Source organism: Pongo abelii, chromosome 2 (assembly GCF_028885655.2).
Source record: "Pongo abelii isolate AG06213 chromosome 2, NHGRI_mPonAbe1-v2.0_pri, whole genome shotgun sequence".
Lineage (NCBI taxonomy): Eukaryota > Metazoa > Chordata > Mammalia > Primates > Hominidae > Pongo > Pongo abelii.
The window spans coordinates 15,783,859-15,800,058 of record NC_085928.1 but is presented as its reverse complement, the minus strand read 5'-3'; the positions used below and the strand labels follow the sequence as shown (position 1 = coordinate 15,800,058).

The 16,200-nt window shown below is 40.4% G+C and overlaps 1 protein-coding gene across 2 annotated transcripts in view; it reads left to right on the top strand.

The window, feature by feature from the left end:
- CASR (calcium sensing receptor) overlaps nucleotides 1-16,200 on the top strand; it is a 112,966-nt gene that overhangs the window by 74,759 nt on the left and 22,007 nt on the right. For both annotated transcript variants that reach the window (XM_002813225.5, XM_063722641.1), the window contains exons 2-4: nucleotides 507-933; nucleotides 3,670-3,976; nucleotides 8,134-9,018. In XM_002813225.5, the coding sequence (XP_002813271.1) occupies nucleotides 749-933; nucleotides 3,670-3,976; nucleotides 8,134-9,018 (1,377 nt within the window). In that variant the 5' untranslated portion in view covers nucleotides 507-748. The remainder of the gene's footprint in view (nucleotides 1-506; nucleotides 934-3,669; nucleotides 3,977-8,133; nucleotides 9,019-16,200) is intronic.

Genomic DNA, 16,200 nt, shown 5'->3' with positions numbered 1-16,200 from the left:
CATGTTGGTCAAGCTGGTCTTGAACTCCTGACCTCAGGTTATCCACCTGCCTCAGCTTCCCATAGTGCTAGGATTACAGGCGTGAGCCATTGCACCCAGCTTCATTCTATATTTTCTATAAGAACTTACATGCTGAATAAAATATCGCTAATATTATTATAACAAAAGAAGCTGCTGCTACTAATAGGCCAAATTTATGCCTCATTCACACAGGAAAATGAATGGATTAAAATCCAGCATCAGCACCAGTGGAGGTCTTAGGTTATCAAGGGCCTCTTTAAAATTTTACCTCTCATAACCTAACATAGTTCTTCCCCAATATGGGCAATTGACGTTTCCTGTATTTTACATGAAGTGCTATAAAAATATGACTCCAAGCCAGGCCTTTTCAATCTGCCACCCCTAGGCCCCTCTAAATGGAAATTCTGAGCCACCTTGGTTGCAGTGGTCATAACAAGATGGGATTTAGGTTTAGCTGAATCCATTTTGTCTTTCTTTTCTTTTAGAAGGCATCACAGGAGGCCTCTGCATGATGTGGCTTCCAAAGACTCAAGGACCACCCACATTACAAGTCTGCAATGAAGAAGGCAGAAATGGAGATTCAAACACCACGTCTTCTATTATTTTATTAATCAATCTGTAGACATGTGTCCCCACTGCAGGGAGTGAACTGCTCCAAGGGAGAAACTTCTGGGAGCCTCCAAACTCCTAGCTGTCTCGTCCCTCGCCCTGGAGAGACGGCAGAACCATGGCATTTTATAGCTGCTGCTGGGTCCTCTTGGCACTCACCTGGCACACCTCTGCCTATGGGCCAGACCAGCGAGCCCAAAAGAAAGGGGACATTATCCTTGGGGGGCTCTTTCCTATTCATTTTGGAGTAGCAGCTAAAGATCAAGATCTCAAATCAAGGCCGGAGTCTGTGGAATGTATCAGGTAAGAAGAGGGGCCTACTCTGCCAGTCTCTTCTCTTCTGAGTGGTTAGAGAAAAGCTGCACCAAACCCAAAATAATTTTTTCAAACTTTGTCCTATCTTTTCAAGAACAGTGATTGATTGGTAATCATGCTGAAGCTTATTGCCCCCACAACCTGCCTTTTTTTTCCTGAAGACTTCTTTTTAAATAAAATATCAATGGTATTAAATAGAAAATCCATGCATGGCCTGTTAAAGCACCTGGTGGTCATTTGGTGACCAACTTATCATCGTTCACCTGGCAGCAGTGTTGCTTAATGGAAGACTAAGTACCTAGAAGGAAATTTATTGCAGGTCTTGCAAACCTGAGTAGTAAAATCCCCCATTGACCTTACATGCTCCAATGGATAGTAATACCTGAGTGCTGGCTGCCTCACTCTTTTTCTTTTTTTCTTTCTTTTTTTTTAAGGCATTTAAGTTGAGAGAAACCACAGTAGTCAGCATGACCCAGGCATCTTCAAACTGTAAAGTGTAGTCCATAGCATTTTGGAACTACTGCCATCAAAAAGTCTTTTGCATAGGAAGGTTATCCCCCCTCGCCACCCTCCCCACCCCCCATCCACCCTGCCAAGACAGAATGCATCTACTCTCTCAGTAGATTCTCTCTGCAGCCACTTGAAGAAAGCTAATATGTCTCATCAAATATTTTCTTCTCCAAGCCACATAGTCTGTTTTATCATCATTTTCTCCATGATATGCTTTCCAGACCCGTCATCATCCTGGTTGTCCTCCATCTGATGCCCCCTAATTTACTGCGACCCTTTTGGAATATAGTCTCCAGGGTGAGGCACATCTCTTTAAATAGGATCTGACTTCTGCAGAATACGGTTGGGACTGTATATCACCTCCCCTGATCTACATTGGAGACTGACTGTGCTCCAAATCTTGACCCATCTTCTGGAGAGACTTGCAACTTCCAGAAGGGATCCAGCACTTTTCCTTGCTCTTCCCAATAGCTGGAAAATGAAAATGAAAACTAGGATTGTTCCAATAAAACTAGATTTCTGTTCATGTTCTAATGAGAGCTAGTAAATTGATAATATTTTCACATTTTTCTTATGAATGCAGGAAATCTAAGTGCAGAATTGCACTGATGCTGATGATATCCTTCACATAACCCATGTGGACAAATACTCTGTTGTACCCTGCTGCACAGAGCTGTACATGTGGCATGTGTATACAGACCTAAGATCAAGCAAAAGGCTTGCCTTAAAATAATATATATTTTTAAATTATATTAAAGATAATAAAATTAGCTTAGCAGCATAGATGTTTAATGTAAAAAAATCTGTAATATTTCATAATAACTTTGTAGGTTTAAAACAAATAGTTAAACAAATACATGAAGGAAACTTAAAGAAAATGGTAACAGAAAACATCACATTAAAAGTTAGACCAAGAGCTTAGGGAACCTAACAATACAATGGAGTATAAAAGATCGTATATCTCACCTCCTGTCACTGTCACTGAATTCAGGTAGTGAAACTCACAATATAAAGAAAGAACCTGGTGAGTTGTTTTTTCCTCTAGACACAAATACACTGATTCAGCACATTTACTGAGCCCTGACTCTGAGCAAAGAGCTAGGGAAGTGAAAACTATGTCACTGACCCTATTTCTCTTGTTAACTTGTTTGATTTTTATTTAAAATGTTCTTCTTTGAAAAGCAATGCATGTTCATTTTTTTAGATATAAAGTATAAATAAGCCAAAAGCACATAATTTTAAAACTCAGCATTCCACCTGCCAGAAATAACCACTGTTGTACACCCAGACTGTCTGTGTATGGCCTTCATAGGTTTGTTATTTGTTTACAAAAATGAGATCATTCATGTCCCTTTCCCCATGACCTTCAGGAATGTCATAGTCTAAACGTATGATTCTGCAAATCTGATCTGAGGTTATTTTTAGGCACCCACATATTAATATCCTAATGTATTTATGTTTTCCTGGTCCTTTTCTTGTACATCTACATATTGCTTTTATTTAAGTACCTCATATCAGCTACTTCAAATTCGTTACTGGAGAAGACAGATACAAATTATTCAATGAATTACAAATAGCAATCTTTTATTTTTCTTTTTATTTTTATTATTGTCATTATTGCTCTCTGTCTCTGTGTGAGGCATCTGCTGAAGATTTTGCATAATTAGCTCATGTCATCATCTTCACAGTCACCCTATGAGGCAAGTGTCATCCTCCTTTTATTTTTATTTATTTATTTATTTATTTATTTATTTTTGAGATGGAGTCTCACGCTATCACCCAGGCTGGAGTGCAGTGGCACAATCTCAGCTCACTGCAACTTCCATCTCCCAGATTCAAGCAATTCTCCTGCCTCAGCCTCCCCTGTAGCTGGGATTACAGGCACCTGCCACCACACCTGGCTAATTTTTGTATTTTTAATAGAGACGGGGTTTCACCATGTTGGCCAGGCTGGTTTTGAACTCCTGACCTCAAGTGATCCACCCGCCTCGGCCTCTCGAAGTCCTGGGATTACAGGCGTGAACCACCACGCCTGGCCGTGTCATCCCCATTTTAACAGAGAGGGCTCTGTACAGAGCATGCCATGAAGCCAGAGAGTAGTAACAGGGTTCTACTGGCAGGGTTCAATGATTCAAACCCAGCTTTGCCCGGTCTTTACTGTAAAGTCGTTGACTAGAAAGCTTCCCATTTTCTTCCACTTCTTCTTTCTTCCAGGTATAATTTCCGTGGGTTTCGCTGGTTACAGGCTATGATATTTGCCATAGAGGAGATAAACAGCAGCCCAGCCCTTCTTCCCAACTTGACGCTGGGATACAGGATATTTGACACTTGCAACACCGTTTCTAAGGCCTTGGAAGCCACCCTGAGTTTTGTTGCTCAAAACAAAATTGATTCTTTGAACCTTGATGAGTTCTGCAACTGCTCAGAGCACATTCCCTCTACGATTGCTGTGGTGGGAGCAACTGGCTCAGGCGTCTCCACGGCAGTGGCAAATCTGCTGGGGCTCTTCTACATTCCCCAGGTAATCAAGCCTTCTCAGATGGGGCACTGGGAGCAGGATCAGAAGAAGCAGGCTTGGGGGTGCCATGCCCAATATCCATACGGTTTACCATATTCCCATCTCTGGCACAAAAGACCTATGATTTAGTTGATATGCTGTATCATGACCATTTGGGATTTCTGAAACTCCAGTGTCCACAATGTCAATGATACCTTCACTACGCTTCCAAAATTCTTTTAAATGTACCTTGCATAAAACTGTGTCTTTTTTTAAAAAGAGGCATTCAGTTATTTGTTTCCCACTCTATTCCTTTAGTAAATTTTTTTTCCTTCTGCTTTTACTAAAAGGAATCAGAGCATATGAGGTAAATCCCACCTCTCAAATCCAAAATATCTGTCCCGAATTCCATTTCCTGAAAAGTCTCTGCTGCTCCACTGTCTGGTTGAAACTTTAGCTCAGAGGGAAGCAGAGAATATTTTCTCACAAAACAGGAACTTAATCATTGTGTTGCACATTCCAGAAATGGAGAAAATTCTATTTCATTCAACAAATATTTATTGAGTATATATGTATAAGCAGTCTCCACTTCGCAGGAACTTAGCCTAGGTGGAGAGATGGTTGCATTTTCATTTACTAACAGTTTATTGAAGCAAGTGCTTTAATAAACATTCAATGGTGCATTTTTTTCACCAAAAAAAGATAACAAATGTGAAATGCCATTTTACAACCTGACATTTTCCTTCTTAACACTATAGAGCAAAGCATTTTTCAGTTTAATATTTATAAATCTATGACATCATTTTATAATAGTGAAAAAATAGAAACAACCTAAATGTCTGTGGGTGGGAGAATCAGCTCAATTGTGATGCATCCTTACATTAAGTTTGAAATTAAATTATGAACTACACCTTAAATTTATTTTTTTGAATGTTTAATATTTAAAATTTCTAAGAGTACCTTTGATAAATTTACATTTCTATGTTGAGAGGGCTCCTTTTTTTTTTTTTTTTTTTTTTTTTTTTGGTGATTGCCATTATCTCTTTATATACATGAGACAAGAGATAGTTTTGTCATCATTTACGGAATCCTTACTTCAGGGAATTAAAGGTGTTTCCCATGGGGAAGCCCTGGCTTTGTAACTTTTGTGCCAAAGTGATCTGACAAAGCCTGTATCAGTAAATATGCTGCGTATATTCAAACTTAGATACACAGTTAAAGTAAGTTATTGTCACCCCATGGCCAGCAGGCTAAGATGTCAAGTAAAGAAAGAACATGAAAAGGGGAGGGGGGTGTTAATTCTTTGTGCTTTGGATGAAAGATAAGGTTAAGTTGAGTTTGAATTATAAAAGTGCTTTGATTATCAATCAAACCAATATAAGTCTATCCACAGTAGGGGTTCTCTGCCATGTCTGCCATGGCTACCTATTGGAATCACTTAGAGAGCTTTAAAAATACTGGTGCCTAAGTCCCACTCCGCAAAGATCAAGGTTTAATTGAGCTGAGATGCAGCCTAGGTGTCAGGAGGTTTTAACACTCTACAAGTGATTCTAGTGTGCAGCTGGGCTGGGAACCACTGCCCTGCTGGGTGGGGTCATGGACCCAGGGGTATTTCGTATGCCAGCCACGCCACCAAGTGGATGGAACAAGCAGACCGGCTAGACAAATTGCGGTTGGAACAGTTTTCTGAATCATTCATGAAATTCTCCCCTCTTACAATAAAAAAAAGTTTTGTGTGTTTCTGAGGGGTTTTTTGGGGGGTTGGGGCACAAAATGGTATTTATCCCACTTTAGAGTTGCTTTTTAAAAACTTGGTAAACACTATAAATATATTCCTTAAGAGAACATATCCATGAGGAATATTATTGTTTTTGATTTTGATTCCATTAAAGCCCTTTTGACCTATTTTTGAAAAAATCACGAAGCAAGCAATAATGGATGGATTTTTTTAAATGGTAGGTTTTGTGTTTGCAAAAATCTGATTCAGAGGCCTATTGTTTGGGTCTGCTAACAGAATTCTCTGAAAACAATAACATCTAAACAAATTACTTAATTTAACCACCTGCCTCATAAGTTCTGTAGTATTTCGAGAATACCTTATTCTGATAAAGGAAAAAATAATCAATTTTATACTATACCTTCTAAAATAAAAGCTCTTGTCAGAAAACAATCATACTTGCTTTTTAGTCAAGTTGGCCTAATTTTTTTACAGACCAACGCCTTTTATGTTTCTAATGTAGAAACATCCATCAATAAGAAGAAACACATTGGAGATTTTTTTTTTTTTTTTTTTTTTTTGGAGATAGAGTCTGGCTCTGTCGCCCAGGCTGGAGTGCAGTGGCAGGATCTCGGCTCACTGCAAGCTCTGCCTCCCGTGTTCACGCCATTCTCCTGCCTCAGCCTCCCAAGTAGCTGGGACTACAGGCGCCCACCACTATGCCTGGCTAATTTTTTGTATTTTTAGTAGAGACGGGGTTTCACTGTGTTAGCCAGGATGGTCTGGAAATTTTTATTTAAAAATATTGGACATGGAAAATTAATTGTTTTAAATGGTGAGAGATATTAAAAAGGCATTCTCCCAAATACCTTCAACTTGTTTTCTTAAGAAGTTTAAAATCTCTCTGGAAAAACTAGAGAACACAAGATATTAAGCTACTTCATCTCCTAGAAGAAATTCTATTTGTGTAAAAATGTTTCATTCTTCAGAAAAAATGGTCCCATAACTTGGAACTTCCTAAGTGGTGAGCCATGATGACACAGAGTGCTGCAAATGAGCTGAAGCCGGCCTCATCGAAGATGTGGATCCCCTCAAGTGTTGGGGTGGCCAGGTGGGGCCTGAGTGATCAGAGCACTCCCACCAGGGTTGATCAGCTTCCTCCGTTTGCTCCATGTGTTGCCATAATGTGAAAAGAAGTGGGAAGGCTCTGCACTAACTAATGCTTTACATGGTATTCGGCTACTTCTTCAAGCAACGATCTCTTAACATCAAGGGCAAGACTTTCTTCCCTTGGTAGTCCACGCCCTTGCTCAGATGCAGAAGTGGCTATGTCTTAGAGAGTGCAAACATGTCAAGACAGCTTCTCCAGGGTTCTTGTTCAGCCTCTTAAGATTTTTGAGACCCACATCAAAAGCCTGTCAAGCAGGCTCAGGCATCACCTATAACTGAATAAAGGAAAGGGCTCTGGAAGGTGCTTCCCAATGGAAGATTCTTCACAATGCTACCTTCGAAAGTGGGTCTGCTAATGATGAGTTAATGGGTGCAGCACACCAACATGGCACATGTATACATATGTAACAAACCTGCACGTTGTGCACAAGTACCCTAGAACTTAAAGTATAATTTAAAAAAAAAAAGTGGGTCTAGCCATAAAATCAATCCAACAATAATGGGATGGAGAAGAAGGGTGGTTTTTCTGATGATATTTAATTACATACGTCATTGTTATTGTGATACAGGGGGATTGAGCCTAGTGGTCTTAGTGGTCTAATTGAGCCTAAAATAAACAGTTCTCAGAAATGACTGCAATTAAGGTTACTTTTTTCTAAAGTACTGGGGTGCAGGGAGGAGAGGGAGGAGGAGGAATAACCAGAGGAGGGGAAGAGAGAAATTAGGCAGAATAAGAAAAGGGAATTCCCGGGGACTCCTCTGAAGAGCCTTAAGTTTATAATCCATGGGGAACCTGATTCCTTCCAGAGGCAAATTTTGAACAAAGTGTTTATTGCAGTAAAAGGAAGTTAAACTCTTCAGATCAGAAGCTGAGCCCAACAAGCCAAAGTTGTGTACATGGATATGTTATAACCAATGAGGCAGCACAGAGGAGGTTAGAGAAAACATGAAACGGTGCATAAAGACTCTTCTTGAAAGGCTAAGTACATCCCACTATTGTTGGGTTGATTTTATGGCCAGACCCAGTTTTGAAGTTAGCATTGTGAAGAATCATCCATTGGGAATTGGGATGCTCCCTCATAGACTGAAAGGTGCTTAAGTGCTCACGCTGGAGTGGAACAGATGCTGCTTTTCCTTACCCTTTCTTTCATCCTGTACGCAGTGAACAGCATAGTTGATAAATGAGACCAAGGCATGCTCAGAAAGCCACCTCCGCAACAGCCTGGAGGCTCACTCAGTACCTCCTCACTCACTCACTCACTCACTCATTCACCATGTTCTTGGTTCTCTCCAGGTCAGTTATGCCTCCTCCAGCAGACTCCTCAGCAACAAGAATCAATTCAAGTCTTTCCTCCGAACCATCCCCAATGATGAGCACCAGGCCACCGCCATGGCAGACATCATCGAGTATTTCCGCTGGAACTGGGTGGGCACAATTGCAGCTGATGATGACTATGGGCGGCCGGGGATTGAGAAGTTCCGAGAGGAAGCTGAGGAAAGGGACATCTGCATCGACTTCAGTGAACTCATCTCCCAGTACTCTGATGCGGAAGAGATCCAGCATGTTGTGGAGGTGATTCAAAATTCCACGGCCAAAGTCATCGTGGTTTTCTCCAGTGGCCCAGATCTTGAGCCCCTCATCAAGGAAATTGTCCGGCGCAATATCACAGGCAAGATCTGGCTGGCCAGCGAGGCCTGGGCCAGCTCCTCCCTGATCGCCATGCCTCAGTACTTCCACGTGGTTGGAGGCACCATTGGATTCGCTCTGAAGGCTGGGCAGATCCCAGGCTTCCGGGAATTCCTGAAGAAGGTCCATCCCAGGAAGTCTGTCCACAATGGTTTTGCCAAGGAGTTTTGGGAAGAAACATTTAACTGCCACCTCCAAGAAGGTGCAAAAGGACTTCTACCTGTGGACACCTTTCTGAGAGGTCACGAAGAAAGTGGCGGCAAGTTTAGCAACAGCTCGACAGCCTTCCGACCCCTCTGTACAGGGGATGAGAACATCAGCAGTGTTGAGACCCCTTACATAGATTACACACATTTACGGATATCCTACAATGTGTACTTAGCAGTCTACTCCATTGCCCATGCCTTGCAAGATATATATACCTGCTTACCTGGGAGAGGGCTCTTCACCAATGGCTCCTGTGCAGACATCAAGAAAGTTGAGGCGTGGCAGGTGCGTCCTTCATTTATATAGCAATTTGCTGTATAATAAAGCAGAGTTGGGCTGCAACTCCAGGCAAGAAAAATAGTGGTTACTTGAAAAGGGCAATATTTAAATGAGGCCACTAAATGGAGCTTTGGATTCAAAGTACCTTTTTTAAATCTTGAGCAACTAATTTGAGCAAAATTGATAGTAATTTGATTATCTATTTAAAGCCTTGAGTCAACTGTTCTTTAGTCCAGTGGTTCAGAATAACTGAAGTATGGTCCCAAAAAGTTTTCAAATATCCCAGAACAGATTTAGTAATGAGTAGGGTATTTTTCTAATGTCTAAATTATCAATATTGTTCCCTTGTAAGAAGTATTTTTTGAGTACCTGTTACATTCCATATACTAAGTGGCATAAAGCTCGTATTATTGTGTTCAGCCACCACTTTTGCCATTACATTACTGACAGCCTATACCAAGCCACTCAGCAGGTCAGCTAAGCACAGCGTAGGACAAAAGCAAATCAAAGGCACAGAAAACAAAAACTCTTTGTAAAAAGATTTGATATTGAGTGTTTCAAAAAGAAGCACTGAAGTCATTATCATAGAAAAAATCAGAACTTAAGAGGAGTTCCCACACTTGTTTAGCCTTGTTTTGTATTTTTGAATTACACACAGGAGAGACATCATAATCTTTTTCATTTCGAGAGCTTATATCCTAAATAGCTGTTGGGGTCTTGCATATGTGCCTTATTTTTTTCAATCAGACCACATTTTACACTCCTTTTGTATTTTCCTTAGTTCCAAACTGACCTATCAGAGAGATTGCATGACAGTGGAGAGGGCGGGAATTCCTGAATTTGAATGGAATGTCCCAGCCTCCAGCTCCCCCATTTCCTAGCTGTGTGATCTTAGGCAAACCATAGCTGTAAGTCACAGTGTCTCCATCTGTGACACAGACTTAATGTCTAGCTTACTTTCCACTCAATGTTCTTTTGACTTAGGTTCATGACATTAAATGACATGATATATGTAAAAGCAATTTGTAAACTTTCAAGCTCTAAACAGATGTGTGATTATTATAGTAGGATTTCAGTACATCTCTAATTAATCCATCAATTAGGTAAAAATGATAACTACAACACCTTTGTATACAGAACCCAACCACCACACACCCTTTGGGAAGGATACCAAGAAGCAAAAAGCATACAACTTGTATCAGTCACTGTAGAGATTCTCATGAAAGACAAGGAGTGAGTGACTGTCTAAGTTGGTCAAATGAGCCAGAATCTTCAAGTTCTCAGCCCTTCTTGTATGGGAACCTCTCACCCAACCATCACTGTTGGCTAAAATTTCTAACTTCTCTGGGGTACTGAGAGCTTCCTTCTTCACACGGAACCCCTACCTTGCCAAGATAGAGGTGCTGTAATAAAGGTCAGGCACTCTAAAGTCTTCAGGAGTGATGATGCTAAGGTATGGGGTTTTAAGTAGGAAGAGTAAGGGGGCAATCTTCTAGGTGGTTGATACTATTGTCTTTTCTTTCTTACCTCTCACATCCAATGCAAGGAGGACCTCAGCTCTTGAAAAAACTGCAAGACAAGAGTAGGGTTGAAGGAAAAACAGGCTTCAAGGGGGAAACTTGGCAGTTCTACTCTTCAGTGGCTCCTCTTCCAGATAAGGAAATAAAATACAGATGGTCAAGACCAGACCCTGGACCTGTGAGAAAAAAAAAAAAAAAAAAAAAAAAAAGCCATGACAGGCTACAGTCACAACTGGGACTTTTAGTTGTGTAATAGAAAGCCCTAACCAAATTGGCATAAACAAAAAAAGAGGAAATGTAGTGAGTGGGTCATGTTACTAAAAATCTCAGAAGTGTTCCAGGTACAGCTAGGTATTTTCATCTCATCTTTCTGTTCTTCATTCCCCAGGGTTAGCAATTTTCAGCCTCTGTAGCAGCTTGAAGCTAGGATCTCCTTATTTCCCAAGATATCTGTAAAAGTTCCAGAAACCACGTTTATTGACCATTCATTGGTCATGGATCCATCCCTGATGCTAGCAGTCCTCCAGACTACATAGACTTCTTAGAGTAAGGGGGGAGTGAATCCCCAATGGGAAGTCAGGATGACATTACCAAAAGGAGGAAGAAATAGAAGCAAAGCAGCCAATATTCAAAATGTCCACTACACAGACACTTCACCCAACCGTGGCCCAGGTAAAGATATGTTCTCCTGACTCTTACATGGCCTGGAAAAATCCCCCCAGGAGAGAGCACAGATAGGAAAATGGAATCAGAACTCTAGGGAGGAATAACATGGGATATTGGCCAAAATGTCCTGAGTACTTGGTGTGGGTCTCCTTTGAGCCTCAGGCTGTTGGGTGGGCGTTCCAGAATTTGAGATCTTGGCCAGGAGATGAACTAGCAATTATTCATTCTCATTATTAAGACCTACATCTTCATCAGGAAATCAACTAACAATTATTCATTCATTCTCAATATTAAGATCTATATGCAAACTTATCGCCTATAATCTAATCCAAGTCTGCAGCTAGAACTCCAGGTCTGCCTTCTCTCAGTTCTTCCCCTATAAGCCAACCTGCATGACACCTCCTCACAAATCACTCATTAGATTTTGGCACAGCATCTTTGCATAGGCCATAGCCCACACCAGAAGGGCCATCAATTTTTATCTCTGCTGTCATTTTCCACCATGAACATTTAAATTGTTTTCAAAATCCACTTTCCCCTGGAAGTCTTTTCAAATCGTATTCCCACAACACATTTTCTGATCATACTTGCGTCCTCATTTTTGATGTTTATATACCCAGCTTAAGCTTCCACAGCTCTTTAATTGACTGAAATAGACACTTATTAGTTAAAATTCTGGTTATAAGGGTCAATCACAATTTTTCCTTTCTTTCTCCCCAAAGAATATATATCAGTCAACTCATATGCCTCAAAAGTAGCACTAGCAGGTGACTTATGAGCATACAACTCACAACTGCCTCCTGACCTCTTCTTGGAGACCCCCAAGCCCTCCTCACATCCCTTCTCAGCTCTCTCTTCACTACTCCTTTGCTGTACTCTAAGCTTCGTAAGATCAGGAACCATGCCTGTATTGTTCAGTACTATATTCAGAATGCCTGACGCTGGAATATTCATAGAATGAATGAATGAGTGAATAGCAGTCTAGTTGATTTGACCTGTCAACACTACCTAGAGGCCTTTGCAGGGAACTGTTTGAGCCAACAACCCATTCTTAAATCAATCATTGTGGCCAAGGCATTCTAGGCTCTGTTTGGACAAGCTTTGGTCATGTGCCCACTATCAAGTTTGAGTGGAACATCATGTAAGCATGAAATCACCTTCTTTCTTCTCTCAGGATGATCATGCACAAGGTGTGCTTGGTACTCTCCTGAACCTCACACCAACACTCACTAGTCAAAAAACAGGCATGCAGCCATGGTGAAGATGGAAGTCAGATGGAGCTGATCTTTCTAGGAATTGCTGGTACTGCTGGAAGTTGGAGAATGGGGGATAAATTGTGAGGACAGCCAGAGAAGATGGAAGGGAGATAAGAAAACATGGCTGGGGTTAGAGAAGGGAATTGGGGCCTGGATCTTCCCCATGCTCTTACCACAGGAACTGGGCAAGATAATGAACTTCATTATCTTGTTCGTTATCTGTGTGACCTGGCCCTCATTATCTGTATAAGAGCTGGAAGTCCTAGACCAGAGTGGGGGAGTTTCTGGTCTCTAGTGTTCAGCTTAATTCAATTGACGCTGCTAAGAATGTGTGCCAAGAGGTGATTTCCATTTACGCTTATAATGAGCAACCGTTTGACTTTAAAATCTTTTAGGGTAAGTACCCTAAAAGACCACAAGATGGGAATATTATGGCATAAAAGAATATGTTAGCTTCTAAGTGCATGCATGCCCTGTATTTGCCCCTCTTTTAGATCTATGTGTCTTTTTGGTGGTGTTTTCTTTGTGAGCCTATAAGTCTCTTTGTGTCTGTATGTTATGTTCTATGTTCAGATCTTTTTGTTTGTTTGTTTTTTGTTTTTTTGAGGCAGAGTCTTGCTCTGTCACCCAGGCTGGAATGCAGTGGCCCGATCTCGGCTCACTGCAACCTCTGCCTCCCAGGTTCAAGCAGTTCTCCTATGTTCGGATCTTTCTACTAGCTTTTTTTGTTTCTCTTCCCCTTCGTTTATTCTTTTTCCTCATATTACTCCCCAAATAAAATAAATAATTTGGAAGCATATTATATTGGATAATAATCTCAAGTAAAATTTTATATTTCATTTTAAAAGGAACTGTCAGTTCCTTTTTAAAACATTTTTAAAAGCAAAAGAAGCCAGGCGCAGAGGCTCACGCCTATAGTCTCAACACTTTGGGAGGCCAAGGTGGGTGGATCATGAGGTCAGAAGTTCGAGACCAGCCTGGGTAACGTGGTGAAACCCTGTCTCTACTAAAAATACAAAAAATTAGCCGGGTGTGGTGGCAGGCACCTGTAGTCCCAGCTGCTCGGGAGGCTGAGGCAAGAGAATCACTTGAACCTAGGAAGCATAAGTTGCAGTGAGCCAAGATCGCACCACTGCACTCCAGCCTGGGCAACAGAGCGAGACTCCGTCTCAAAATAAATAAATAAATAAGAAAAAGGGTGTTCTTTCTCGGGCAGATATCTAAATTATCTTCTAACTTATGTTGCTTTTTTGTGGATCAATCATTATCAATTTAAAGATTCCCTGTCATTGCTCTTAGGAGTGAAATGGTTTTCATCTCCATCTTCACTGTTATGTGAATTAAAGGCAAGATATTATGCAGAAAATAAAACGTCCAAATGCAAAACTTGCAAGTCAGCCTGCCAAAAGAAATATTAAAGATGTTTAAAGAGGTGACTTAGAGATATGACTTAGTAAGCATAATAACTGATTGATTATAAGTGGAGAACGTACAAATTTTGAGTAGAAAATATTCCACACTCATGATTTTATTTATATACCTGCTGTGAGGACATAGTACAATACAATTCAGGTTAGGATTTGAAGTAAGGAAAAAAATATATATCATTTAAGACGAGTCTTGAAGGGTAGATAGGATTTGTGGATACGGAGAAGGATCTACGCCTTGGAGGAAAGGTCACAAAATGTCCTGCTAAGCAAAAGAATAAAGACTAAAAAAAAATAGTACATAGTGTATGATTTCATTTATGCTATACTCTGTCTCTACTGACAGAAAGAAAGATCAGTGGTGGCCTAAGGCTGCGAGTGGGTAGAGGTTGACTTTCAGGGACACCACAGAACCTTTTGGGATGGTGGCAGTGGTAGTTACCAAGCATATACATTTGCCTAAACTCAGAACTATACACTTAAAATGAGTGTATATAAATTATACCTCAAAAAAGTTGATAAAAAAAATAACAGAAAGTCCCCAGGTGGGGAAGTCCTGGCTATGGGTGGAGATCAGGATGTCATTCAGGTTAGACCATTTTCCCACTTATGGCCCCTCATGTTGCCACAAGCATTACACATCTCTACCATTTCATTTCTAAAATATGTCCATTTTCTCAACCTACATTTTATACCAATTAACCTGTTGTAACTAGAGATAGACAACTTAACAGATGTCTAATTTCACTCCTGCATGTGAGTAGGTAGTATAGTGTAATGGTTAACCGTTTGGAATCTCAAGCCAGACTGAGTTGGTTTAAATTTTAATTGCCACCTAATTGCCTTATGACCTTAGGCAGTCACTTAGTGTCCTTGTGCCTCACTTTTCTCTCTCACCTGAGAAATAGAGATCATGAAACTTGTTAAGTTTATTATGAGGATAACATTACTTAATATGCACAGAGTGCTTAGGATAGTGCCTATATACTATGTGCAGTAAATATTAGTCTTGAGTATTATTCTTTTGTAGGTGAGGAAGGTAAGACCCAGAGAAGTCAGAATGATTTTCCTAAAGTAATATATCTAGCTAGTAAAAAACCTACATCTGCTCCAGGTGATCTGTTCCCCGAAGAGGCCAAAGGAGTTGCTAAAAGAACGACTTTTGCCCTCTGGGCACCACGTGCCTTCTAGCTCCTGAGAGGCTGCCAGATCAGCCAGTGGTTTCCAATTGAAGACACTGGTCCACTGCCTTGAACCCTGGGTGTTCACCAATTGTCCTGACACCTCGGTCCTTACACAAAGAGAAAGTATAGTGTGCAAATAATTGAGAGTGCACACAGCCAACCAGGTTGGAGTTTATTAGACATCTCTTTGTCCATCTCGAATATTACTGTTTTTCTTCTTTCTAAAACAGTGCCTGCTTGGCCAGTAGTGGTCCCTCAATAAATACTTGTTGAATAAACAAATGAATAAAGAAAGAAAATGGGACAAAAATAACTCCTGAGAGGACAGTGGAGGACAGTAACACAGTACCTAGATACAGGCACAGATAAGGGAGGTCAGTGATCTCAGAGAAGTGGTCAGAAAACTCTCACACAAGAAACCACAGTAATGCTGACTTCATAAACTGGGGCTGGAACTTAGCTCTGCATTATCAACAAAGTAAATTACATGAAGGAAAGCATGTTTTGGTAAGCATTTTAAGAGTATAAACAGGGTTATTGAGACATAAAGATCCAGAAACCATTAAATTTTAAATTATTCTTGTATTTTTAACTGATGTAGGCCTCCTAAGAATCTTTATCAGGAACAATTTATTAGCCTAATTTGTACTAATAAATATGCCTAGAAGAAGAAAAGAAGCAACTTTAAAAAAATTATTTTGGCCTTTTTATTTGTTTGCTTGTTTTTGTTTGTTTGAGTTTAGAATTTAGATCATATTTTCAGTCTTACTCAGCCTGATTCAGCCCAATTGAACTGGTTAGAACTCCCAGTATAATCTTGTATAGATATAGTGAGGACAGACATTACTGTCTGCATCTGATCAGGGGGAAAGCATTCAGTCTTTTACCACTAAGTATGATGTTAACATTCATAGATGCCCTTTATAGAGTTGAGAAAGTTCCCTTTTATTCCTATATTGCCGAGAGCTTTTATCAGGAATGGAGGTTGGATATCATCAGTGCTTTTTCTGTATCTATTCAGAAAATCATGTGGTTTTTCTTTTGTAGTAAGTTATTGTAGTTGACCGTCAAACCAACCTTATGTTCCTGGGATTAATCCTACTTGGTCATAATGTATATTCCTTTTTGTACAAGT